The sequence below is a fragment of the Sander lucioperca genome, chromosome 7, assembly GCF_008315115.2.
Source record: "Sander lucioperca isolate FBNREF2018 chromosome 7, SLUC_FBN_1.2, whole genome shotgun sequence".
Taxonomy (NCBI): domain Eukaryota; kingdom Metazoa; phylum Chordata; class Actinopteri; order Perciformes; family Percidae; genus Sander; species Sander lucioperca.
The window spans coordinates 18,968,193-18,993,189 of record NC_050179.1 but is presented as its reverse complement, the minus strand read 5'-3'; the positions used below and the strand labels follow the sequence as shown (position 1 = coordinate 18,993,189).

At 38.4% G+C, this 24,997-nt stretch overlaps 4 protein-coding genes across 14 annotated transcripts; 2 read left to right on the top strand and 2 right to left on the bottom strand.

Moving 5' to 3' along the window:
• Positions 1 to 490: 490 nt before the first annotated feature.
• LOC116046813 (patatin-like phospholipase domain-containing protein 2) lies at positions 491 to 9,313 on the top strand. Of its 2 annotated transcripts, none has more exons than XM_031295232.2 (9): positions 491 to 964; positions 4,307 to 4,539; positions 4,665 to 4,730; positions 5,494 to 5,703; positions 5,899 to 5,956; positions 6,063 to 6,236; positions 7,064 to 7,205; positions 7,343 to 7,420; positions 7,609 to 9,313. In XM_031295232.2, the coding sequence occupies exons 1-9, from the start codon at positions 760 to 762 to the stop codon at positions 7,784 to 7,786; spliced, it is 1,344 nt and encodes a 447-aa protein (XP_031151092.1). In that variant the 5' UTR covers positions 491 to 759; the 3' UTR covers positions 7,787 to 9,313. The 2 variants fall into 2 exon arrangements, with proteins under 2 accessions (XP_031151092.1, XP_031151091.1); XM_031295231.2 differs by having other exon boundaries at positions 494 to 964; positions 5,896 to 5,956.
• Positions 8,710 to 14,932, bottom strand: LOC116046812 (G/T mismatch-specific thymine DNA glycosylase-like). 2 transcript variants are annotated; one of them, XM_031295229.2, is made up of 11 exons: positions 14,781 to 14,932; positions 14,095 to 14,166; positions 12,896 to 13,062; positions 12,154 to 12,446; positions 11,980 to 12,049; positions 11,488 to 11,623; positions 11,182 to 11,264; positions 10,995 to 11,089; positions 10,444 to 10,615; positions 10,074 to 10,226; positions 8,710 to 9,526 (listed from the first exon to the last, which is right to left on the bottom strand). In XM_031295229.2, exons 2-11 carry the CDS (start codon positions 14,148 to 14,150, stop codon positions 9,402 to 9,404), a joined length of 1,350 nt encoding a protein of 449 aa, XP_031151089.1. In that variant the 5' UTR covers positions 14,151 to 14,166; positions 14,781 to 14,932; the 3' UTR covers positions 8,710 to 9,401. The 2 variants fall into 2 exon arrangements, with proteins under 2 accessions (XP_031151089.1, XP_031151090.1); XM_031295230.2 differs by lacking the exon at positions 14,095 to 14,166 and having other exon boundaries at positions 14,781 to 14,931.
• A 1,350-nt stretch (positions 14,933 to 16,282) lies between these two features.
• Positions 16,283 to 23,198, bottom strand: tdg.2 (thymine DNA glycosylase, tandem duplicate 2). 8 transcript variants are annotated; one of them, XM_031295217.2, is made up of 10 exons: positions 21,682 to 22,116; positions 20,449 to 20,686; positions 20,307 to 20,403; positions 19,992 to 20,191; positions 19,738 to 19,807; positions 18,897 to 19,032; positions 18,046 to 18,128; positions 17,836 to 17,930; positions 17,578 to 17,749; positions 16,283 to 17,345 (listed from the first exon to the last, which is right to left on the bottom strand). In XM_031295217.2, exons 1-10 carry the CDS (start codon positions 21,768 to 21,770, stop codon positions 17,239 to 17,241), a joined length of 1,287 nt encoding a protein of 428 aa, XP_031151077.2. In that variant the 5' UTR covers positions 21,771 to 22,116; the 3' UTR covers positions 16,283 to 17,238. The 8 variants fall into 8 exon arrangements, 7 of the variants coding, with proteins under 7 accessions (XP_031151077.2, XP_031151078.2, XP_035859150.1 ...); XM_031295218.2 differs by having other exon boundaries at positions 20,452 to 20,686; XM_036003257.1 differs by having other exon boundaries at positions 20,455 to 20,686; positions 21,682 to 22,115.
• c7h12orf73 (chromosome 7 C12orf73 homolog) lies at positions 22,813 to 24,974 on the top strand. 2 transcript variants are annotated; one of them, XM_036003261.1, is made up of 3 exons: positions 22,813 to 22,835; positions 23,648 to 23,774; positions 24,391 to 24,974. In XM_036003261.1, the coding sequence occupies exons 2-3, from the start codon at positions 23,667 to 23,669 to the stop codon at positions 24,508 to 24,510; spliced, it is 228 nt and encodes a 75-aa protein (XP_035859154.1). In that variant the 5' UTR covers positions 22,813 to 22,835; positions 23,648 to 23,666; the 3' UTR covers positions 24,511 to 24,974. The 2 variants fall into 2 exon arrangements, with proteins under 2 accessions (XP_035859154.1, XP_031151085.1); XM_031295225.2 differs by lacking the exon at positions 22,813 to 22,835 and adding an exon at positions 22,971 to 23,252.
• Positions 24,975 to 24,997: the final 23 nt, after the last annotated feature.

Sequence of the window (24,997 nt, the reverse complement as noted above, 5' to 3'; positions counted from 1 at the left end):
AAACGTCTTATTAGTCACAGATGCTGTTAGAACAAAGACAAAACAGCACTAGGTCATAAATGTATGTATATATATATATATATATATATATATATATATATTACAAAAACATATAGGACCTTCCTAAAAAAACAATTGGTACACTCTTACAAAAGTAATCCCTCTCAATCATTGATACAGTGTCTGTATCTGCAGAGACCGTGCCCAAGTCCTCCATAATAATTCTAAAAACAAATATAAAAAAGCAGCAGGATCTAGAAATGATAATAATAATAATAATCCAGTGAATAATAAGTAAATGGGAAACCTGGACAGGCTGGACACAAATTATTTCCATACAGTAAGTAGCTTCATATATTGTATTTAAAACTTGTACTTGTGTTTCTCTTTGTATGATGATGTGCAACAAGTCAAAAGCTGGAAGGTACAAGTACAGCAATCCCTCTGAATAACATTGTTGTCCCCCATGCCCCTCTTTGTACCCAGGAAGTTGGTTATGAAAGTAAGTTATGAAAACAGTATCACATGTCATGCAGCTGGCCTAAATACACTTAAAAAGGTGAAGTGACCAGCCTGTTTTCTATTTTGAAACATGTGACATTTGAGCCAAGTAAGTTGTGCAATACTATAGCACAGCCAACTGAAGCGCTGTAAATTTCACCTGTGAATGTAGTAGAGATAAGACAGTGTTTACATCTTGGCGAATATTGAAAGAAATCCAAATGCACCAGCTGAACTCGGATAGATGGATTTAAGTTGATGGAAACCTCAGAGAAGATGTTTAACTGGGACGAGGAGTGGAACATCTCTTTTGCAGGCTGTGGATTCAGATGTATTTACTACCTGGGAGCTTTGAGCTGTATCCTGGAGCGGGTCCCACAGCTGGTTCATGGAGCCTCTAAGATCTGCGGAGCTTCATCTGGCTGTCTCGTGGCTGCAGCTCTGGCTGTTGGGATTCCCATCGGTAAGTTTACTGTACATTTGGCTGACATTTGTTGATTGTCTCACAATGATCAATGAATTTATTCATTCATTTAACCTGTATTTGTACTTGAGAGATCATAGAGGAATGACCCTTATGACCGAGTCAACTACAAAAACAAAGAAAAGCAAAAACAACAACAAACAGATACTGTATATACTAACAGAGAAAAGGCATACCATGCCAATAAAACGTTCCTATTGGAGAAAAATAATTTGAAAGACACATTAGGATAATTAAGTTGTAAAATAATGTAGTTTTGTAAAAAAAAATATGGTAGGTCATTTCAAAGATAAATTAAAATAAATGAAATGTAAAATAAAATGCAGCTATCTAAAACAATTACAAGTAGAGGTGGGGCGGTTTAAGATTAAAAGTGTGTTTATGTCAATGTCCAAAAGGTATAAGTGAATTGATTTTAAGGAAGTGCTGTATTTTGTTCCAGGAGTCAGATGCACTTAAATTAAAAGCAGTTTTACCAAGTTACCAGACTGAGCTCATGGAACATGAAGCAAGAGCCAGTCAGTCTAGAGTGTGTCTGATTCGGCCCATCTGAGTGACAAAGGAAATCTGAAAGGTAATTTGGTAATTTTCCAGTAAGGGCTTTAAAAAGAACACCCAACCCTATAATATAAAAATACAATGATGTGTGCCACATCATCGGTAAATAATAAATATGAAGGCAGAGTGCTGGACTGAGTGCAGAGGTTTAAGAGTTAAAGAGGATGCGTGTCTTTTTTTTCTTTCTTTTTTTCTGTTGACATTTTCATTAATTTATTTGCAAATCAAGCCAAAAAAACAAAATATATTACATACAGCCCAGTTAATCATTAGCTACTGAAGCAATTACCCTTTCAAAGGCATGAGCTCCTTCTTGTGAAATAATTCTTGTCAAAACACAACAGAGCGCTCAGCCCAGTTAACTTTAAAAGAGACGATGAAAGTTAGACATATACAGTGGCACTCATAAGTTTATGAACCCATGCTAAAGTTGACTAAAAAGAGGAATACAAAAATCATCTTTTGGAAATTGATCTTAAAGCCTTAATTAAAAAAATGAGGAAAAATCCAACCTTTAAGGACACCAATTTCTTTTGTGAATGAATAATGTATCGTAAATAAATAAATGTTCTTCCTTAAAATACAGGGGGCATAAGTAAGTACACCCCTATGTTAAATTCCCATAGAGGCAGGCAGATTTTTATTTTTAAAGGCCAGTTATTTGTCAAAAAAATTAATTATAACTATCTCGTGGCCTCAAGATAGTATCTCGTGGCCTCAAGATAGTAACTTGTGGCCACGAGATAGTTATAATTAATTTTTTTGACAAAGTGGGACCAGGGGGGCTCCGTAGGATACTATGCATCCTGATAAAGTTCCCTTGGCCTTTGGAATTCAAATAGCCCCACATCATCACATACCCTTCACCATACCTAGAGATTGGTATGGGGTACTTTCCATAAAATCATCTCTCAATGCAAATCAAACCAGCTATCAGGCTAACTGAAATAAAACCATGCCAATCTCTAGGTATGGTGAAGGGTATGTGATGATGTGGGGCTATTTGAATTCCAAAGGCCAAGGGAACTTTATCAGGATGCATAGTATCCTGGATCCATGAAATAACTGGCCTTTAAAAATACAAATCTGCCTGCCTCTATGGGAATTTAACATAGGGGTGTACTTACTTATGCCCCCTGTATTTTAAGGAAGAACATTTATTTATTTACGATACATTATTCATTCACAAAGAAAATTGGTGTCCTTAAAGGTTGGATTTTTCCTCATTTCTTTTCTTTAATGAAGGCATTAAGATCAATTTCCAAAAGATGTTTTTTTTTTATTTCTCTTTTTAGTCAACTTTTGCATGGGTTCATAAACTTAGGAGTGCCACTGTACCTTAGAGTGAGCTGTGCCTAATTATATTATATATACATATATAAAATATACTAAATACATAGCATATAGCGGTAGACGATGCGTGTCTAATAAATAACATAAATCACATGAAAATGACAAACATGGCACAACAACTGCCTCAACAACCATTTTCCTACGAAAGGTGGGAAAAATGGTTTTCTTTATGCTTTGAGGTTAGAGTTCATAGCCCATTACACACTAAGCTAAAATCTGACCCTACATTTGCAGATAAATAAGTAATTTCTTAAGAAGTTATTTCTTCGTGGGTTTCAGTTATTAGTTAGTTTAGACTAAAACGTTACATAAATTGCAGTTTTGCACAAACAACCCCTTATACTGCCACTAAACCACCATTACTGTTTTTAAGGTCATCTTGCCTAAACACTTGTGTCTCACCTATTTAAAAAAAAGTTTTTCCTTGCATATATTTTGCTTTTATTCAACCTTTATTGACAGTGTGGCGGTGAATATAAACAAATAAAACCTGTGTTTTTTAAATCAAACGTTATAAAAGTTATATGATATTATTATGATATGAATTTCCCCTTGGGGATCAACAAAGTATCTATCTATTTATATTTTACAGACACTAATTATGTCTGCCACATTTTCTTCCTGTAGTAATTATAGTGCCCTGAAAAGGTCAGGGATATGTTATCTCAGGTGTTGTCCCATATGTTATCGCAAGTGCTGTTATTGATACCATACCTGGAGTAAATATTGTACTTGGCAAATTTACTGACACACAGAGTTCATGCAATAGTAAGAGCAAATTCCAGAGGTCGTGGAGTTTAGCAAAGCAAAGGGAGGCCAAACACACACACACACACACACACACACACACACACACACACACACACACACACACACACACAAACACACAAACAATAAAAACTATTTTAATAATGTAACAACCTTAAATTATAATGACAAAAATTACTAGAACCATTAAAGCAACAGCAAGGAAAGAAGAGATGAGAAACAAATCAGCTATAAACAAGAGTCAGTTATTACCCAGAATGCATTTTTCAGCTCTAAAAGAAGGAGCCAAGTTAGTCGGGGGTACAAATTTCATTTCTTCAATACATCAAAGATCCAAAAGGATTAAAAATAGCTAAAGAAAATATGACAAAAATATAAAAAGATAATTTTATTAAAGGTTTAATGTTATTAATTCTTTCTTTTTTTTAAGATTATTTTTGGGGCATTTTATTTTTATAGGAGACATGAAAGGGGAGAGTAAAGGGGAATGACATGCAGCAAAGGGCCGCATGTCAGAGTTGAACCCGCAGCATCAAGGAGTAAATCTCTATAAATGGGCGCATGCTCTACCAGGTGAGCTACCCAGGCACCCAATGTTACCAATTCTGACTCTGACTGATTTCTCCACATGTTCCTCCTCAGAGCAGTTCTGTGTTGATGTTTTGACCGTGGCGAAAGAGGCCAGAAAACACACGCTGGGAGTTTTCCACCCGACCTTCAGTCTGCTGCGGACAGTACGGGACACCCTGCTGGAGAAGCTTCCAGCAGACGCCCACCTTCGTGCCTCTGGAAAGCTCTGCGTGTCCCTCACCAGACTGGCTGATCGGAAGAACATTTTGGTGTCAGAGTTTGACAGCAGAGAGGAGCTCATTCAGGTAGAATGGAGAGCTGAGAGAGACAGGAAAGGTTTGCAGTCTGGTCACAGCATCTGTTGTGATAGTATGCCAGGAGCTGAGGGTCTGATATCTAAAGTTTTGTTCTGCATTGTCTACCTTTGCAGGCTCTGATGTGCAGTTGCTTTTTCCCTGTTTACTGTGGTTCCATCCCACCTTCATACCGTGGAGTGGTGAGTAGATATACCGACCGTACATTTCCAAAGTTAGGTTTTTGTGAGAGGATTAGAAGGAAATGGTTATACAATATGGTGTGTTCTTTACTTTAAAGAGCCCATATTATGAAAAAATCACTTTTTCTGGGATTTGGGGTGTTATTTTGTGTCTCTGGTACTTCCACACACATACAAACTTTGAAAAAAAAACATCCATGCTGTTTTGAGTGAGATACGGTTTCTGAATGTGTCCTGCCTTCAGTCTCCGGGTGAGCTGTTCAAAATCTGCACGACTTTCTACGTCACTAGCCGAGACGAGGGGCCTAGGGGGCTAACCGTTAGCAGCTCGTTCTCAATGGCAAAACAAGGGTTAAGGTTAAGGTTAGGGTTAGGTGCCTTGAAGGCAGCGGTCGCAGCGCTGCCTGGAAGGAGCAGTTGGGGGCAAAAAAACACCATCAAGCGTTTTTTTTCTCTCTAATGACGCTTTAAAGTCATAGTTAAATATTCACGCTCCTTCTTTAGGAGTTGCAGAAGGTACTCTGGGTAATGTATGAACATCAGTAATTGAAGTAGATTACACAGACAGAGGGGAAAGCAAACCAAACAAAGTTGAATGTCAAAATAATTCCTTGAATGCACTGAACAAATATGTCTAAACTACGCCTGGTAATCCATTCAGACATGCCTCTTATATGAAGACAAAGATACAGTTCATGCAATACGCATTCATCAGGGTACAGAATTAGACTACATTCAGTCATTTCTCTTCATTTCTCTTTAGCACTATATGGATGGAGCCCTGAGCAACAACATGCCTCTGTTCGAGCAGAGAAACACCATCACTATGGCCCCGTTCTCTGGCGAGAGCGACATTTGCCCCACAGAGGGTACATTCAACTTCTTCGAAGTGCACTATAGCAACTTTAGCATCCAGGTCAACACCGGCAATGTGCATCGGATCTGTACATCCTTCCTCCCTCCCACACTTGAAGTGGGTGCTTTTTCTTTAAAACAGTGTTGTTGTTTTTTAACTTAGAGCTTTCACAGTAGAGAAAAATTTCTAGTTCTCCTTTCTGTCACACATATAAAAATGAAAATGTATCCTGAGATGTGTAAGCAGTCCTCTGTAATGTAAAGAAAGAGCAAACAAACTTTCATGAATTTAATGTTTCGTTTTTGACAGAAGCTGGCTGAGATCTGCCACAACGGCTACGTGGATGCTCTTCATTTCCTGAGAGAAAGAGGTAAGTTCCTCCACATTCATCCTCCTCATAACTGAGTCTTTGATTTTTCTGGTTCACACCATGTAGTGACAACTAATACATGCTATCAGTCAACTGTCTATTATAGATCTGCTTGGAACACAGTATCCTCCCCTCAGTTTGATGGTAGAGACGGACACAGTCAAACCTGCTTGTTGTGAGCCCGTGAAGACACTTTTGAATGGACAAAACCCTCATCAGGAAGATCATTGGTGGCTGGATGTGAAAGTCATAGAGCACCTCCCAGTTAGCTTCAAGAAAGGTAAGGGGGGGGCAGGTGTCAGCAGTTGGCACGTTTCTAAGTCAAAGAAAGGGTTTAGTTGGCTTCAAAAGAGGGTGAGCGGTACAATTAAATGTAAGGTTTAGGTTTATTCATAGGCGTAATTTACAGGGGGGATGGGGAGATTACAACCCCCCCAAAAATCAAAACTGGCCAGTGCAAACCCCCCCCCCAAAAAAGAAAAACTATTATAATTTCCTTTATATAAATAAAGACATTTGCAGCATAAATGGATGCAGAAAAGGCACAAATTGTTGCAGAAAAATTCACCAGAATGCAGAAAATTATTTAATGATTTGATATGCTTAAAATTTCTGAGCTCTCTCTCAACCCCCCGATGTTGAACCCAAAGTTACGCCCTTGGGTTTATTGGAAGCAAACTTGTTCCTGCAAGGGCATTGGTTTAAATGCCCAGAGGCAGGATACAAAAATCATTTGGGCAAAGCAATTAACCACCACACGCTCCTGTGAAGCTCCTCAGTGCAGGATCATCCCTGGAGATGTGCATTGTAAGTGGTAAATTCAAGGTTAAAATGAAAAATAAAATACAAATGCACATTCTTGCATAAAATTAAATCTACCACACGAGAAAAAAAAAAAAAAAAAAAAAAAGATAAGACATGTTTAATGATTAGATGATGCTCACAAAATTAACTTACCTCAATAATTCATTAAAAACTAATTTATGATGTGATGAATGAACTGAACCTAAATAAACCACAGAAAATAATATGACACAGACATTAAAGTTGGTGTAATGTACAGTGTGTGTGTGTGTGTGTGTGTGTGTGTGTGTGTGTGTGTGTTAGTGCTGTGTGAGGCGTGCAGGGACAGTCAATGTGGCGACACCCAGTGGTCTCAGCTCACTGAGTTCCTTCCAGTGAAAGCAGTTATGGATCTGCTGGCCCTCCTCATGCTGCCCATTGAGCTGACCTTCTCACTCACCAAAAGGTAAAGGGTTTGATCATGCGACCACAAGGGAATGAAGCAAGATCATTACAGTCCCTTAATATCCTACTCCATTCTCTAATTAGTGGCATCACTTTGATTTTGTACACTTATTCTATATTGGTCTTTTATTGTGACAGCATGATATTACCACTGTTGACATCGACTGCAGATCTCTGCAGGCAGACATGGCGCAGCAGAGCCAAGGACCCCAACAGGTGTGTGCTTGGAAGTTCATAATTTGACGTTTATCAAATTAATAATAATCAATTAATTACCGTAAATATTATTCTATACATAGGCCTACACAACGTCTTTGCCAAACTAACACTTAAATGTAATGGCAAAATCCCTATTTATGAAGATGCTTATTTTGTCTCTGTGTTCTCATTTTTGTATTCTCCAGTGCATTGTCAGAGCAGCATCGCAGCAGAAAGTCCTCTAACTCAGACCTCAGAACTCAGAACGGAGTAGACCAAAACATTAAACCCTTGACCTCAACACTTAGCCCAAATTCTGCCAAACTCTTCATTGGGACAACAACGGTAACCTGGACCTCTTCTAATGCACATCTACCTGTATAGGCCCTTCCAACTTCCCCACCCCCAATACACCTGCATGGTGAGGTGACTTTAAACCACAGATGTAAACAGACACTTCATCACCCATCAACCAGGCATGAAAAAGACAGTTTATCATTGCAAATGTAAAACCTTTTATGAATGAAATATATTTATCACCTACTGTATGTTAGATTTATCAGAAATAGAGTAGCTTATTTATAATTTCGGAACACTTGTGTACTTCTGTGTAGAAGAAATGCTTGTTTGGATTTGTCGGACTCCTATGTATCGACTCAAAAACCACCCGACATTGTGACCAAAAGCTTAACCTAACTATTCCCAGTGATCGTACTTTTAAAGTGTAATTAGCCTGACCTTAATCAAATGAAATGAACACACCTTTCTGTTGAATGACCAGCATTTTGAACGCAGTGCATAAAATCAATTTGGTCAAGAGTTGACAAGGAAACCGCAGCAAAGTTGGTATCCAGGGTTATCTGCTGAATGCAGCCATTTCATTGCCAATATTTGGTTTTCTTTTAGACTGTATGAAAAAGAGTTTAGGGCCTTTTCTGGTTTCAGTTAACAAATATGTGTACAGCATCACTGCAGTATTACAAGTAAACAATGTTGGTACAGAAACATTCAGGTGGCTTGGTCATGACATAAGATGTTAAAGGTTATGTCTAACATTGTCAATCATGTCAATTTACCTCTGCTGAAGCATTTTTGGGGGGCACTGTTACTATGAAATCCAGTTCCACAAACCTAGCGCACAACCTTTGTTGCATGTCAGCCCTTCTCTTTCTATGTTGGGCTCCATTTTCTACTGTTTTCTTTTCTTATACTGTATATTCTCTACAAAATAAAACACCTCTACCTTTACCCACGACGTTGTATGACACTTAAAAGTAATGAAAGGTAATCCAATAATATAGAAAAAGCATCATCAAGACATTTTAATGGACAGATGTTTCATAAAATTCCTTGTGAATGACATTTTCATAAACATACAAAACATAATTCTAAAATTCCTAAATCAAAAAACGTGATGATAAAAGATTAAAATATAACCTGTTTGAGTTTTGTAACATTATATTGAAAGGCTTGCCAGGAATTCCCTCTGTGGAATCTCAATCGTACATGATCGAGTCTGGTTTCATCGAGTGATCACTTTGCATTGTGGTCAGTTCATAGCACCATGAATGTAAAACATTATTTGCTAGCTAAAGCCTCAATTCACAGAGGATCATACAGGCTTCACACAGATCAATGAAGCTTATAAAATAACCATCTGGAGTTGAGTATTATCTACTGTCAAAACAGTAGACGTGAAGGTATACACTTACTGCATCACAGTGCAGTACAGTACAGTACAAAGGCAAAAACAAACGTTTAAATACATGACCGTCCCCAAGCACAGTCGAGCATCATTGTCAAGTCCCTGATTTCACATATTTAAAAAGACTGCCATGAAGATGATCATACATGTATCAAGACCACAAACAAAATAAAAAGTGCAGAAAGAATATTCTGCAAAACCTCTAAGAAAAAGTCCATCTATGTGTATATATTCCACTCGGACACTATTAAAAAGGAAAAAGATCTAAAAAACCCGACAAAATAAGTCTTTTCTTTATACGCTGCCATCCTTTGCTCCACCGCTGATGTCTGGGATCTCGTCTGCAAAGGACTGGGTCATCCACTGTCCGTCTGGGAGCTGGCCTGGTATTTGTGACGTGGTCGCCTCCTGTGCTCCTTCTGAAGACAGACAACACACAGACTGAAGCCCTGTGCTGAGGATAATGGGACACAACTGATATCTGCTATGTTTAATCTGTCATATACGTAAAAGCACCAATGATAAGCAATGATACAGTATCATGTTCAAGATACTGAATCCCTTCAGAAGGATACATCAGTGTCAACATGAAAAGTGCGATGGCGGATTAGAAACTCCAGGAGAAATCTAGCTGGGGAAATCCGGTTTCTCTGATCCCCTCCCCTGATTACAGAATCTCAATTATGTCCTCATATATGAAGTTTAAGAAAGCGGTTTTATTTATTTTTTAAAGATTATTTTTTTGGGGCATTAACGCACTGTATGTTCTGAGCAAGAACTTAGAAACACTTTAAAAGAAATGTGTGTCTGGAAATACAACATCATGCTGCACCCTGATCATTTCAGCAGGTGTTTAATTATAACAACCTAAAATGGAATGAAGAAAATGTAGAGTGGAATACGCTCTGCAGAAGCAAACCGTTTCAACCGTGTGTGTGTGTGTGTGTGTGTGTGTGTGTGTTTTACCTGTGTTTTCTACATTTGAGAATGTACAGTGACCGTTGGTCTGGCTAACGGCTGGACCCTCCTCAGGTCCTCTCTCTGCATATGCTCCACCGTAGGCATCTTCATAACCAGGATCGTACTGCTCCTCCTTTATCGCCATCCTCTTGGCATCCTCTGTTGATGTTTAAAAAAAAAAAAAAAGGGGAAGAGTAAATTCCAAACATGATCTGACCTGGAAATGTTTTTTTCATACATTTTTTTCTGTATGTCACAATGCTGCTGTCTAGTTTCCCTTTAAGAAAACAGATTGTTAACTGCCATGCTACTTAGTGTTTAAATAACTTCAAATTAAACAGACACGCTTCCATTCATCCATGAAGACTGTGCTTACCCTTAGCCAATTTCAGGTCAAACCTGTAGTCAACCTCCTCGATCTCAGTGCTTTTTTGGAGACCCTTTAGCTCATCTCGGAGCTCCCTCAGTTTGATGTAGAAGTGGACTTTGTCCTGTGCACGAGGGAACTGAGCACAACGAGCGCTGGACGAAGGCATCAGATACAGAGCCTGTGGAGGGGAAATGACTGTCATGCATTTTTCTGACTTCATTTATGAAACTGCTTCAACCCTTAAAAAAGGTGAAGTCAGCGATTCTGGAGAAAGATTGTTAATATTTGAACTAAACACCCAAACAAATACACTCCTCCCGTCAGCACTCCTTTAAAAGTTCTGGTAAATTCTCCCGTTTTATTTACGTTACATTACTTATCCGTTGATACGGTTTTCGAATGGCATTAAGTACTGATCTGATCCATCCGTTCATGTTACTAAACAGATAGGACTTGAAACATTACTCTCTGGGTTCACCCAAAAATGTAGAAAATGAATCCATTTTGAGAGGCTAATTAGGAAAAAGAGGCTAACGATAAAGCAGTCGGGTACTCACCACGTCACAGTCGGGGATCTTGTGTGGCTGCAAACCAAAATCAAGTTTCTTTGGTTTTTTACCAAACATCTCTCTGCAGAACATTTCATAGATGCCTTTGAGGGGGAAAAAAAACAAAATATTACTGTAATTAACTTAAACAAATAATTGTATTGCAACTGTTGCTCTGTAGTAGAAAAGTGCTTACATTTTCCATTAAAAACAGCAATTAGAGGCTTGAATTTCTTCAGCTTCTCTACAAGAATTTTGCCACCTTCACGCAACTCTTTACTGTTGAGATGAAAACAAAAGAAAAATGGTTACGATACAGTGATACAACAAAATTCCAATAAAGCTAACAGGAATCTCAGCCTAACACAGTCAGTTATGATTCCCGTTTGCTCATCCAACTTGATGAAAACATGGTGGTGAGAAATCAACTCAAAATCTATAAGCGATGGATGCAACTGATGTGTCTTACATGTCCCCCCCCCCAAACAGTCTATAGGCCTACCTTGAGAGGTCTTTGCTCCCTGGTGTCGCCCTGGCCACCATGTTGGTGAAGCCCATTTTGTATTTGACAGGCAGAGTGGTGTCATGCATGTGGTTGAGTTGCTCCTCAGTAAATCCAGACAGAAACAGGCACTTCCCTGAAATTTAACAGTAAGCCAGTCATACATCTCTCTGGCTAACAACAAGTTAATGGTGTCACAGCATCCTGCTTATTCTTCATTTAGAACATGGGAAGAGTGAGGTAAAAATTGATTCTAGCCAATACATGTTAACTTCTTTGAACCTGTAAAACCTCACTCCACAAAAAAAGCCCTCACACTTAAGGTCTAAACTCAAACTGGGTCTTGCAAAGATTGTACAGGATAACACACACGTGTCCTTCCCACAAACTCTTAAGATTTTTTATAAAACTTCTTTGTCATTTTTGCAGAACAGCACAGGATCCATTTTTTTCAATCACATGACTCAAACTCATTTTTATCATGTAACTTACAAAAATGATTTCCAGGACCTGGAAACCACCGTCCAATGAAAGCTGCCATCAGTCCTGGATTAATACCAATCTAGAAAAAAACAGTGCATGTTTTTTTAAAGCTTACAAACCACAATTCATTCCTGATAGCAGTGTTTGGCTCCACTTTTTAAACAGCTGAACAGGGAATCTTACAATGACATAGTCCAGGTTGTATTCCAGCAGGTCTGGTAGAGTTTTTGTCATGACTTCCTCCTCTGACATTCCCTTGAAGCGGTCAATTTTCCTCTTAACCTTCTTGAAGCTCTCATCAATCTTCTCTTGCTTGCCATCTGCCTGAGCCTCAGTGGCCTTCTTGGGCTTAGGACCAGGTTTGGCTTTAGGTGCATTTGGGTCCTTAGGTGGCTTTGGTGCCTTGGGGACCTTTGGTGGTTTGGGAGCCTTGGGTTCCTTGGGTTGAGCTGGTCTGCCTCTCTTTTTGGCTGGGGCTACAAGAAACGTTCAGAGAGGCGATATTAAAAGGAAGAACTGTCCGAATCTTTAACATGCCCTCGCACTTTGTATAACTTTTGACAGTCTCCATCTATCTCTTGCTATGACTTAATATTCCATCCATCCAATCCATTTAATTAAATTGTTGGAGTGTCCGAATATAGCATATTAAACTTCCTTGCATACCACAATACTGCTCAAAATTATTTTAGAAAGCCAAATATATTTGACAAGGCTGACACTAACTAGCTTTCTCAAAAAGCATGCTTACTAGCAAGCATACTAATGTCATGCAGTATTACAAAACTTGCATCAGATCTTATCATTAAGTACAGTTGTGCAGCCTATTGTTGGCACACTGAGTCAGCACTTTGATACATTAAGAAATCTGGGACCTGACCCAGAACCCATATACAGTGAGGGTGTTCAAAGGGGATCATAGTACGTTTTGCCAGGTTGGCTGGTTCCTGCTGATCCATCATGGGTTCTGGATAACCCATGTGTGCCATGGCTGTCTCTCCTGTCAGCTCCTCTGGGTAGTGAGACTGGTGATTGTGGTTGAAGCCTGAATATTGGGCCTGGAGAGCTTGAAACTGCTGTGCAGACTGAACCCTATGAGGAAGAATAATTTAAAAAGACACGGTGAAGTATTAATACAACAAGCAAAATGGCAGCAGGATGTGCTGCAGGCGGAAAGTTGAGTTAGACCAGTGTCAGTGTGTTGTGTTATGTAACCACACTGTGCTTTTTTCTGGATTTTATTGAGTGTTACACATTGATAATGCATAATTTAGTTTGTTAAAATAAACATAACTGATGCACTCTCCTACAATTGTTAAGAGTCAGTTAATCCTCATGAAGGATATGTTCCATTATGATAAACAACTCAGACCTAATAGTTAGGTTATCAGTTTATTAGATGAAGCTAATAAAAACTGGCAAACTGTATGTAGTTTGCCAATTTAGGAGGCGTTTTAGAGAGATGTTTGTGGAGCTTTATGTCAATGAGAGTGAAGTATATACTAGAAACACTTTTTCGTCTCCCAAATCACAGCCTAACATAATAACCTTGATAAAGGTAGAATTTGTTTAAAGAAAAAAAGTTAGAATTTGTTGCAGGTCTGTTGTATAAGTTTGCATTAGTTTTAGCGAGGTGGACCTATAAACTTGAGTGTATACCAGTTCTAAAAATGTGGAATGTGTGCATGTCTATGATTCAAAAACTCTGCAGAGTTGTCTGCAACTTATTTCCACACCACATGGAAAACACACACTGTTGGTTCCCTGTTAAAAAAGGTTAGTGAATCAAAGAAACTGTAGATAGAAAAGCTTTACATCATACTAAGGCCAAAGATCATTTCATCAACCAGATGTTTCTTTGTTTCCCCTGTATTAAACCAAAGTAAAATGCCATCGAGCTATAACAAGACAATATACTGTACATAGCACTGTAAATCATCATTCACAGTGCACAACCCAAATGGCATATTATGAAAACGATGGTAAAACAAAACTCAAAAAGGGGCGCACATGCTTTCATTTTTTTTTCATCACACTTTGCCATTCAGAGGTTTGAAGATATAATCTGACTCATGGCTACGTAAAGGTTTATCTCGTCTTATTGTGGTGAGGAGGAAGACTCACCACTGTTGAAGATACTCCGGGGAGACAACAGGGAATCCATTCAGCTTGTCTTCCATCTTTTGGGTGGTTTGACTTTATTAAATAGATCAATATGCATATTGAGGAAACATAGCTAGGCGATGTACATGTAGTTTAGCATATTAAGAGTCTGGCAGTGTATGAAACTGAATGCATGTGCATTGTAGACAAACTGTGGAGTTAGCAACAAAAGATAAACCATGGCATAAACAAAAAAACAAAAAGATTAACCTAGATGGCTTGTTACACAATAAAACGACGTCAAAACACTCCTATGCAGACGCTATTTTATGAAAAGTATAACAGTAGATATCCTAAACACACAATTCTGCGACAAGACATCTACACCTGCACCATGGCTATGCTAACTAAAAAGCTAAACCCGAATGAAAAATAGTTATCCCTTTAGAATGTTTTAAAATACACTGTTTGCAGGTTAAATACGAGTTTGTAGCGATCTCATTTCAATCATATATGTTTCGTATTCCGGGTGAAAACATGAATGTTCTTGTTAAAAGCAATTCAGTAGCAGTGCCACAAGTGCAGCTAATGTTAGCCAAAAGCTAGCTGTTCAGCTAACTTAGCATGGATGAATGGTTTCGCTTCCACTAAGATTCCTCGCAAAGAAATTGCATACAATTTCCCAGTATTTAAAACCTTAGACATACCTGTTGTGGGTAAGGTTTAAATTAGTTCCTTCTGTACATATGACTGTTGTGTTTCCATCTATCCCGTTCTTCTATTCACAACATATGAGGTGCAACAGAGGCAACAAAGACTTGACAGCCCTGCCGGTCAACTTTGACACCGGAAGATCTTAAGTATAAAACGTAGGTGTACAAAAAGACTAAAAATAAAATCTCTTAGACTTTAAACAATAAAAATTAAGTAAAAATAAGGTTATATTTTAGACTGTTGGATATTGTGACCCTTTTATTTAATAAGCCTGTTTGAATATGGTGTTTGTTCTGTAAACTGCATAATAAAATCAGAAAAAACAAAACGGTACGCACCTATTTTAGCATTGGTATGAGCTGCTCGAGTTTAAATCTCTGTGAGACCTGTTTCTATTGGCTGATAGTCTGTGATGGTTATGTTTGCGGCTTGGTGCAGTTTTTAAGTATTGCAACTATTACATCTATTACTGTTACTCCTATAATAGAAAATATAGCAGGTTAAAGTATATGTTCAGTGTTCTTTTTGTTTTTAACACAGGATTATATACAGGGTTCCAAATTAGCACCATTTACCAGCCAAATGCTGGTAAAATATGCAATTGGCTGGTAGGTTTGCTTCACTTACCAGGCAAAAAACAATGGTAATCTTTTGAGTGCCTGGTAAAATTTGAACATTCACTAGCCATTTGGCTGGTGGACGAAAAAGTTAATTTTGAACCCTGATTATATATATAAAAAATAATAATGACACAGCTCCAACTCCACTTATTGCTTGGGTTTCAGGCTTTCAACACGTTACTGCCACATCTTACACAGCCTAAAGGTTAAAATGGGGCAATTTTATTGACCAGTATTTCTTCTTTGGTAACCCATGTTACAAACAGAGGCTTTGCAAAATAAATCAATACAACCTGATAAGACATCATTGGTGTGTGTTACTTTTTACAGCAGTAATATGAGGACATATCTTACCAAACTGTGAGCTCCCCATAAACAAGCAACAACAAAGATATAAAGTTTTTTTTAAAGGCCTAAATAATTTCCACATAGCATTGTGTTTAAGCCTAGTGCAAAACAGAATTGCAACGCATAATTACATCTAAAGGATAACAAACGCTTTAATGTTGCCTGGGTCCAAAAATAGGGAATGTGTCCTTTAAATCTGTATTTTAAATAGCAGTTGCTCTGTACACATTGTACCCAGACAAAAATGGATTGATCCATTAAAACCATGTGTCATTGACATTTTGATGACAGTTTTTTTTCTAGCTTTTTAAATGTTGTTTGTCTGCAGCTATGCTTTATTTGAACTATGCATCAGTGTATTTAATAAACAGCTGCTGGGAATCACGGAGCTCTGAAAATAGGACTTTCTGCTCAAGAAAAAGCATTAATCACGCTTTCTGGGCTTGTGTGTGTTTCCTTACGTTACAGGTTATATACATATATAACAACTTCACATGAATGCTAAAAACAATAACACAATAAACATACCATCTTTAGAAGAGATTTAATAACTCTGTAATTACAGATTAGAAATTCCAGAGTACAATTCCCTTTTTATACAGCTGATAAATCATAAAATGTCATTCTTTCAAAATACAAAAATAAGTCACTGGACACGTACCTTACAAAATGCAATAAATAGTGATAAAAAAGAACACCAAAAACATGCACAGTTTGTTTGAGAGTTAGAAAATGTAACTGTTGTGGGCACTTTCTCCCTTGTGCGTCACATTGCGAAGCCTCAGGAAACTGTATGACTCCTCTTTTCTTGTGGTGTCATCAGAGGGTTTCTTACCCTCATTGATGCATCATGCTACTAGTACAGCTGATATCTGGTTTCTGTTGAACGAACCTCTCCAGCTGCAGTGGTTCCGTTTCATGTTGTCCGCTGAATGGCCTACAATGTCCATTTCTGCAAGATACCACAATACAAACCAAACAGATGGATTGTGCTGCTTGCAGAAGGCATTTATAAGTCATCAACCAATATGTTGGAATAGTTCAGCAATTTATTTTATTTCTAGAAAACACCAAAAAGATATTTTAAAAAGGACCATGGCAACGTTTAATGTGTTTTCTGTCACTTACTGCAAATTATGTAAACGTAAAAGGTGCCCTGTGGTGTTTTCTGCATGCAGTGTTAGCCAAAATGTAGTGCGCGCCTTAAAATGTTTTTCGGACTGACAAATCTATTTTTACTTCCAGTATGGTTGAGGTCATTGGTTCACTTCGTGTCATGGTTGTATGAAAATCAACAGACTTTTTGAATTGCTTTGGTAAACAGTCACAGTGGTTTAGAGTTATTTACAGTTAGGGCATATGCACCTAAAACTAAGTCCAATTCCATCTAGTTCCAACTAAATATATTTAGAACTACATGGTAACTACACTACCTGTGCGCTACAGCAGACAGGCCTGTTTCTCCTCCTCTCATCTGTTTCTTTTAGTTGGAGGAGTTGCTGCTTTGCTTTGCATCCCCATGCAGCCCACTACAGCTTTCATACTCTGGATCCACCTGCTCTTCTTTGATTGCCATCCTCTTAGCATCCTCTGCAGAACAAACGCAACATCAAGGTGTTAGATCTTCATCTAAGACATAAATATGTCAGTAAACATAAACATAATATATCTGTAAAAATGACAAAGATGTACCCTGCTTATGTTTCGGAAAATCCCAATAAGCAGGTATATCTTTGTATCCAAACGAGCCACAAAAGGAATTGCAATCCAACACCTGATGTTTCAACTGTACTCTACAGCTAAAGGGAATTGTACCGTTTACCTTTAGCTAGCTGCAGATCGAACAAGTACTGTGTCTCTTCCACCTCGGGCCTTGGTGCCAGGCCTTTCATCTGGTCTCGCAGTTCCTTCAGCTTGATGTAGAAATGAACCTTATCCTGTGCACGTGGAAACTGGGCACAGCGGGGGCTTGATGACGGCATCAAGTAGCACACCTAGGTAAAATGAAATTTGCTATGAGTATTGTCGTTTGTATTGTGGAGTATATTTTAAGAGTAATCCAGGTACTGTTTTAACATACCGTTTCAGTTTCTGGGATTTTGTAAGGCTGTAGACCAAAGTCGAGATTCTTTGCCTTCACACCAAAGGTTTCTTTGCAGAAGATTTCATAAATACCTGACAAAATTAACAAATGTCAATACACTGTTAAACTTACCCAATGGCTGTATGAATAAGGCATCTAAACACTTTCACACAGTGAAGTAGTTTTTAAGTGTTTTAATAATTGTACCTTTTCCATTAAAAGCTGCTATTAATGGTTTGTATTTCTGCAGCTTGTCAAGTAACTGTCGACCTCCTTCACGAATCTCCTTACTGGGACAAAACATACAACCAGAAAATGATTATCTATGTTTCAAGTGACACACAAAATTACATTGGTGGTGATTTTTACCCAGAAAGTTCTCACTTATTAGAGCTTAGAATTCAGTCTTAGTCTACTGTTGCACTAACTTTAACCCTTGTGTTGTCTTCCGTTGAACCATGCACTTGTCGTCCTCCCGGGTCAAAACAACGACGTTTTTGTCCCTTTAATCAATGTTTTTGGCACTTTTTTGTTGTTGCCGTTTTACACTTCTTTTCACTACCATGTATAAAAACCACTAACATCAACTTATTACTAGTTTTACACTTATTTTTGGAATTCATGGTCAATAAACCTCATTTATAGGAAATTATACCTAATCATTGAGTTAAAAAATTATGAACTATTTAATATTAAAGAAAGGATAATCACAGACTGGTATATGTCAACGTTCAGTTGGGATACTGTTTCGATACGTTTCAATTTCTTTTTCAAATGCTAAAGAATGTAACAAAGCACCCCAAATTCAATGAAATCAGAGATCCGATCTTTTGTTGTACTTGCGAAGCGTGTTGTATGGGATCATCCATCCATGTTATTTTTGGTTAATTAAAATTAGGAAGTTAAAAAAAACCAACATATTTCTGATATAGACATTTAGAAAATGGGTCAAATTTGACCCAAAGACAACACAAGGGTTAAATCATTCTGTATGAAGGCGTGAACTAAAATTACTGCATTTCCATAAGCTTAATAGATGAATGTCGTTTTGTATTCACCTAGAGAGGTCCTTGCTACCAGGTGTGGTCCTCTCTACCATGTTGGTAAAGCCGATGCTATATTTCTCTGGCAGGCTTTGGTCATGCATGTAGTTGAGCTGCTCGTCAGTTAGACCAGAAAGAAACAGACATTTCCCTGGATAGGAAAGAAGAGTTGACATTTTAGTTAGCTTAGTGGCTATCGAGGCACATGAAATACATTTTAAAACACTGGACCCAGAATTACAGAACTTTACAGACATTGTAGCTGCACTGAATCTTCAGGACTACATCAGCACAAACATGTTTTAATATAAAACAATGTGCTCTAGTGATACTGGAGTGATAAATATTCAGTGTGATAAATGTTCTTGGGGAGCTTGAAAAATCATTGTGCACCCTGATTTCAGCAACCTCGCCCTTTGAAATCCTGTCTGGCAAAAACCTCCATTGATAATACATTTTAAAATGGCATTCATTCATTTTCTACAGACCCCTTAAATGTTGATATTCCCTTTCAATGACCACTTCAAAACTTCCAAGTTATATATATATATATATATATATATATATATATATATATATATATATATATATATATAAAAAAAAAAACATCTTTCGATATGGTACAAGTTTCAAGCATTATGTGCATTCTGTTGTCTGATTGTTGCGGTGAAACGCTGAAGCTACGTCACTTATATATAGAGTGAAATATTCAAACCCAAGACACCATTTATATGGCTGCACAAAATAAAAAGTTACATTACTTTAGAAAATGTCTTTGTAATTCAGCCTGATGCTTTTAAGATAAGTGTTGGCGTGTATTCCCTGAAGTCAGCAATGAAATTGAATTTCAACATACAGAAATGGTTTCCTGGGTTTGGATAATGGCGTCCTTTGAAGGCTGACAATAGTCCTGGGTTAATTCCAATCTGAGGAGAAACATGAAGGTGTTACCATGGCAACAGACCTGAAAATTACAGTTTTTTGTGACTGAAACCTTGCCAAATAGACACACTGTCTTTACATCTTTTTTTGTATAACTGGCACCAATTCACTACTTATTCAAATAAACAAATACATTAATTCTTAATAGGTCTCCAGTACATAACTCACTATCAAAATGTCAAGATTGTAGGATATAACGTCTGGCAGGGTTTTGGCCATAACCTCAGCCACTGACATGCCGTTGAAGCGGTTGAGAGCCCTCTTGGCTTTTTTTGCCGCCTCAATCTCATTCTCCTCCTCCTGTGTCTTGCCCTCCTCCGCCTGCTGCTTAGGAGGCCGACCTCTCTTCTTCTTCACCGGTGTCACAACTAGCACGGAGAGAGGAGGAACATGTTGTAGATGTTACTATACTAAAATACTAAAAACGTACTTAAAAAAAACAGTTTTTGGTGTGGGGGGAAATGACTTTGATCTATCCCATACCTTGAGGTGGACCAGCAGGCTGAGGTTGGTGCTGAACACTCGGCTCCTGCTGCTGTATTGTATGTTGGTGCTGAGGGTGGTGCAGGTGTGCAGGATGATGCTGCTGCTGCTGCTGCTGCTGCTGCTGCTGCTGCTGCTGCTGCTGCTGCTGCTGCTGCTGCTGCTGCTCCCTGACGTTTGGCTGGTAGGTCAGCTCCTGGTAGTGATTTTGGGCCGGGGGGTTATAGTTCTGGTAAAAAGGTTCTTGGTAAACAGGTGGTTCGCGGTGGACAGACAGCTCGGCCATGACAAGCTCATCTCTGGGACCTTCTGTGTAATGGCCCGTGTTGTGATATGGCATCACATACTGCGCCTCGGGGTGCTGCTGGCTGGACTGGTACCTAGAAAAGAGAGGTTGCATGAGAGAAGTAGAGAGGAGGAGGAGGAGGAAGAAGAAGGTTAAAGAGAGAAGGGAAAAAGTAGAAACAGGACCCAGACACAGCAAGAAAGGAGAAATGATGTCTGGTGCTCAATGGGGGTGCCTGAAGAAGTGGGTATGTCAAACTTACAACACACAATACTTACAAACATACATGCGCTGATATACACCTGTTTGTATTCTCTACATTTCATTCAGTTTAGAGTATGTAAGTCAAGCTCTGAAAGTATTTTTCATCGCTTTATTGCGTTTGGTTGGTTTTGAGCATAGAACCTAGAGCCATAGAAACACTCACACATTGCACCCACAAACAGTCTTTAACACCAACTTTGTTGTGCGCTCAGGTAAGACTGACCAGAATAGAATGAAGATATGAAGATACAAACAACTGATAGGACTTCCAAAAACATTGTGACTATGATCAATATGAAAACAACTACAGGTCAGACATGTGAGTGAAGATTTCTTTTACAGCCATGCCCATTATACAATTGGCAAATAGGCCGAGTAAGAGCCACTGCAGGTGTATTTATGAAGCCTTTAGCAAGTGATGGTTTAATAACTGCTGGATAGTGTAGTAGCATGTCTAAATTTTTAAATTTTAGGATATACCCTTAAATCCGTAAATGTGTCAAACCAGCTACAAAGTACACATAACGCAATATCATCACATTGTTAAATTAACTGACAATTACATTTGCCAGTTAATTACATGTATTGCTACATACCTGAATTATTTAGAGTACTCCAGATTCAATGACCATTTTATTACATGGTTATTATCATTAATGATTACACTATCACTTGCTACAAGCCTAAATGTAAAGTATACAGGTATGTATGATGTCGTGCATCAAATGCTGTTTATTTTTCTTCATCTCATGCATGAAAATGAAGACGTCAGGGAGATAACATGAGAAGTTTCCCATGACCCTGCCACCTCCAACACCAACTCACCACTGCTGAAAATAATCCGTAGGAACCGTCAATGATGTATACTGGTTTTCTTCCATCTTAACTGTTGACTTATTTGAATAAATTAACATTCATTCTGCTGCCAAATGCATCAATACAAACTGGAGATGTGAGCTATGTGGAGATTATAGCACATACGGTACATTGCTGGCACAAAGAAGACGGATGGACGCTGCTAACGTTACAGGAAGATGGAAGGCTTTGCTAACAGTGAGCCCCGCTGTCTTCAAACCGCAAGTGACCTCTACATTAACAAAACATAAGGGTATATGAGCAAACTAACATACCTGTCATACATTTTTTCTTTAGTTTTCAAATAAGGAGACGGGGGGCTGGGAATCCTCCCAAAACAAAGACCATTTAAACGCTCAAAACGCTTTTGCGCAGGATGAGTGAAGGCTTACCGCCACCCTTTGGTTAGGAGGCGTACTGCACACTATTACAACCAACGATCGTCAAACACTGTAGCGAGCTACGTGGATGTAGTCAGAGAGCTAGATATTGATAAATCTAAGGTAGTTTATTCATGCTCTAAACTCACTCGATACACATACGTCATCAACCTTACTCCAGTGTCTCAGTCATGGTAACCCAACAAATGTAAATAATCATGAACACTAAATCAAGACTAAAACCCAGGTAACATAAATGCATAACGAAAACACTAACAGAACATCTTAAACACTTAAACTAGCTAGGACAGGGACCGTTAATAACATAGTCCCATGATCCTTTGCACTGCAGAGCAGAACACAACGGCATCCTGCCGGCCGTTACAATACTAAATAAAGCAGTACAGATTATTTGTTAATTCAAACATTATAAAACAGACACGGGGGTTATATTGCATGGTACACAGACGGTATGAGTTCATATGAAATACCTCTAGATGGCGGCAAATCACGTATACATGAAAGCAGTGCACCAGCACGAATTTACGTCGACGAACACAGCAGCCAAAGATTGTGTTTTCGTAAAGCGCAGCACTCCACAGTAAAAACTCAGACTCTGAACAGGACCAATTCAAAATACACACAAATGGTGAAAACCCATATCCGAACCCTAAAGATTATCCAGGGTATTATTTACTCTTTTTTTCAACGTCCCTCTTCAACTTCCTAAATTGGCACAACAATGTGAGTTAAAAAGACATACACAGCACTGTATGTGGCTAGCAAAAAAGAAGAAGCTAATGTTAGATCTAAGATAGCTAGCCTACATCAATAATCAGCTTCAAAATGGTGGAATAGAAAGTTTTATTCAATCTTAAAAAGCAATTACAATCCACCCCAACCAATGAATTCAAAAAAGCGAAGCACACGAATGCACAAACAGGAGACAGGGAACAGAATCTTAACCTTTGTGGTATCACTAAATAGAGGCAGAGTGCGAGCTCGCTTTACCTATATTATCTCCGTGTTAGCTAGCTTAACAGCTGCAGCATGACCTGCTTCTCCTGCTTGTAAGTCCCAATGACAGGCACTTGGGTTTACGATGGTGGGAATTAGTTTTACATTGCTGCCTTTAATTTAAGTCACAGTGAAATAAACAAGGTAAGGTCTTACTAGAATCGCTATATGTTATTTTTTTGTATATTTGCTCTGTCCCCATTTTCTGTATTTCAAACTTTTACCCCTGGTAACGTTAACTGTATCGTCGGGGCTAACAACATTAGCTTTCTTGTCACTGGATTCACTGTGCAGGTGGTTAGCCATATACAGTACATGTTTGAAATGTGTACATGCCTGATATTAAAATGGTGAACTATACTTAGCTAGAAACCCTAATGGTAAGGCATACCCATACAGGATACCAGTATTTGTGGTGGATGTGGTTAATCATACTGTCTAATTATATGAGGAATAGCCCTCAAAAGGGGAGCAGACAAATGATTAAATGCGGCATATAATTTTAAATCATTTACTAATGTCTTCCTATTTCCCCCCAGATTGAGGAAGTGTGTGAAGATGCCAGCTGGTGTATCTTGGCCTCGGTACCTGAGGATGTTAAGTGCCAGTATGCTGGCAATGTTTGCAGGAGCACAGGTCGTCCACCAGTACTACCTACCTGATCTGGTGAGGGACACAATTAACCATTTTTTCACATTGGCCTGGCTGTGATTTCTAGATGAAATCAATAAACAAGTCTGCAAAGTATTCAGATGCATTAAAATTATTATGAAAATCATCATCAGGTTTTTGAAAAGAAAATACAAGACATCTTGCACCACTGATGTACATACTGTGCAGCTGTCTCTCGCTGTGTAGTGCTACTTTTATAACATATAGGATAGTATGTGTTGTTATACAGCTTTAGTATTTTCCAGCTATACTGTATAGCAACACGTATGTGTTAGTATTTTCCTACATTTCCTATAATGCAATTTGACAGCCACCACAAGGCGGGTGTAAAAAGTGTTACTTTTACTCAAAGATGGGTTTATAGTCATACATACTCTATATATGGTACGGAGGAACCAGTCAGGTTTTTTAAACCAATTTGCTTTAATTTATCAAACACTACTGTGTCAGATGTCAGAAGTGGTCCCAGAAAACACCAGTGACATTAAAGCCAGACTTTTACAGTTGATGTTTTAGATCGCTAAAAGTAAAAAATAAATACAACACCACCCAACCAAACAGGCCCAGTTTTTCAGTGTGTAACAGTCGTTGCTGCTGTTTAATATTTCAGAGTATACCAGAGATCCCACCAAAGCCTGGGGAGCTTCAGACAGATCTGCTGGGCTACAAAGTCAGAGAAGAAGCTGCTGCTGCGTTACAGCAGCTTAAAGCTGAACAGAAGGCAGACTGATAAGACATTTACTTCCTGCGATGGACACCCTATCTATATCTATCTATCAAGCAGACTTTGGCCAATTTTTCCGGCTGCCACTTGCCTGGAGTAAAGTCATTTCAGGGACATCTGCAAATGGATATTTTCTGTGTTTGATGGTTTCTTCTAATGGAGCAAACAGGAGTGGATTGAAATGCCACACTGTTGGCGTCTGGCTGCTCGGATAAGGATCTTCTCTGAAACAAGATAATTTGGTTTATACAACAGTTGTTAATACACCTCATCTTATATCTCTTCATCCCTTTTGAATGTGTTTGCATTTTCAGACCGAGTGATGAAATATGTAAAAGAACGTTCCATGAACACATGGGAACTGCTAAGGTCATTAAATAATTCAATTTAATTCAAATGTATATATTTTGGTTGTTCGCTAGCAGACAAAATTAATTTGAAATAAAAATGTACTAAACCTTTGTCCATTACTTTGCAGTAGATGTCGGTGCTC

What these genes read in the sequence shown, in the direction of transcription:
- LOC116046813 (XM_031295231.2), top strand. Translation starts at nt 760, where the DNA reads ATGGAAACCTCAGAGAAGATGTTTAACTGGGACGAGGAGTGGAACATC. An exon ending in GCAGAGAGGAGCTCATTCAG is followed by an intron (nt 4,540 to 4,664) that starts GTAGAATGGAGA and finishes CTACCTTTGCAG; the next exon opens with GCTCTGATGTGCAGTTGCTT. An exon ending in TCATTTCCTGAGAGAAAGAG is followed by an intron (nt 5,957 to 6,062) that starts GTAAGTTCCTCC and finishes TGTCTATTATAG; the next exon opens with ATCTGCTTGGAACACAGTAT.
- LOC116046812 (XM_031295229.2), bottom strand. Translation starts at nt 14,150, where the DNA reads ATGGAAGACAAGCTGAATGGATTCCCTGTTGTCTCCCCGGAGTATCTT. An exon ending in ACAACCTGGACTATGTCATT is followed by an intron (nt 12,050 to 12,153) that starts GTAAGATTCCCT and finishes GTTTTTTTCTAG; the next exon opens with ATTGGTATTAATCCAGGACT. An exon ending in CTCAAATGTAGAAAACACAG is followed by an intron (nt 9,527 to 10,073) that starts GTAAAACACACA and finishes GTCTGTCTTCAG; the next exon opens with AAGGAGCACAGGAGGCGACC.
- tdg.2 (XM_031295214.2), bottom strand. Translation starts at nt 21,770, where the DNA reads ATGTTAATTTATTCAAATAAGTCAACAGTTAAGATGGAAGAAAACCAG. An exon ending in ACGGATTATTTTCAGCAGTG is followed by an intron (nt 20,687 to 21,681) that starts GTGAGTTGGTGT and finishes TCTCTTTTCTAG; the next exon opens with GTACCAGTCCAGCCAGCAGC. An exon ending in AAATCCCAGAAACTGAAACG is followed by an intron (nt 17,750 to 17,835) that starts GTATGTTAAAAC and finishes CATTTTACCTAG; the next exon opens with GTGTGCTACTTGATGCCGTC.
- c7h12orf73 (XM_036003261.1), top strand. Translation starts at nt 23,667, where the DNA reads ATGCCAGCTGGTGTATCTTGGCCTCGGTACCTGAGGATGTTAAGTGCC. An exon ending in AGTACTACCTACCTGATCTG is followed by an intron (nt 23,775 to 24,390) that starts GTGAGGGACACA and finishes TTAATATTTCAG; the next exon opens with AGTATACCAGAGATCCCACC.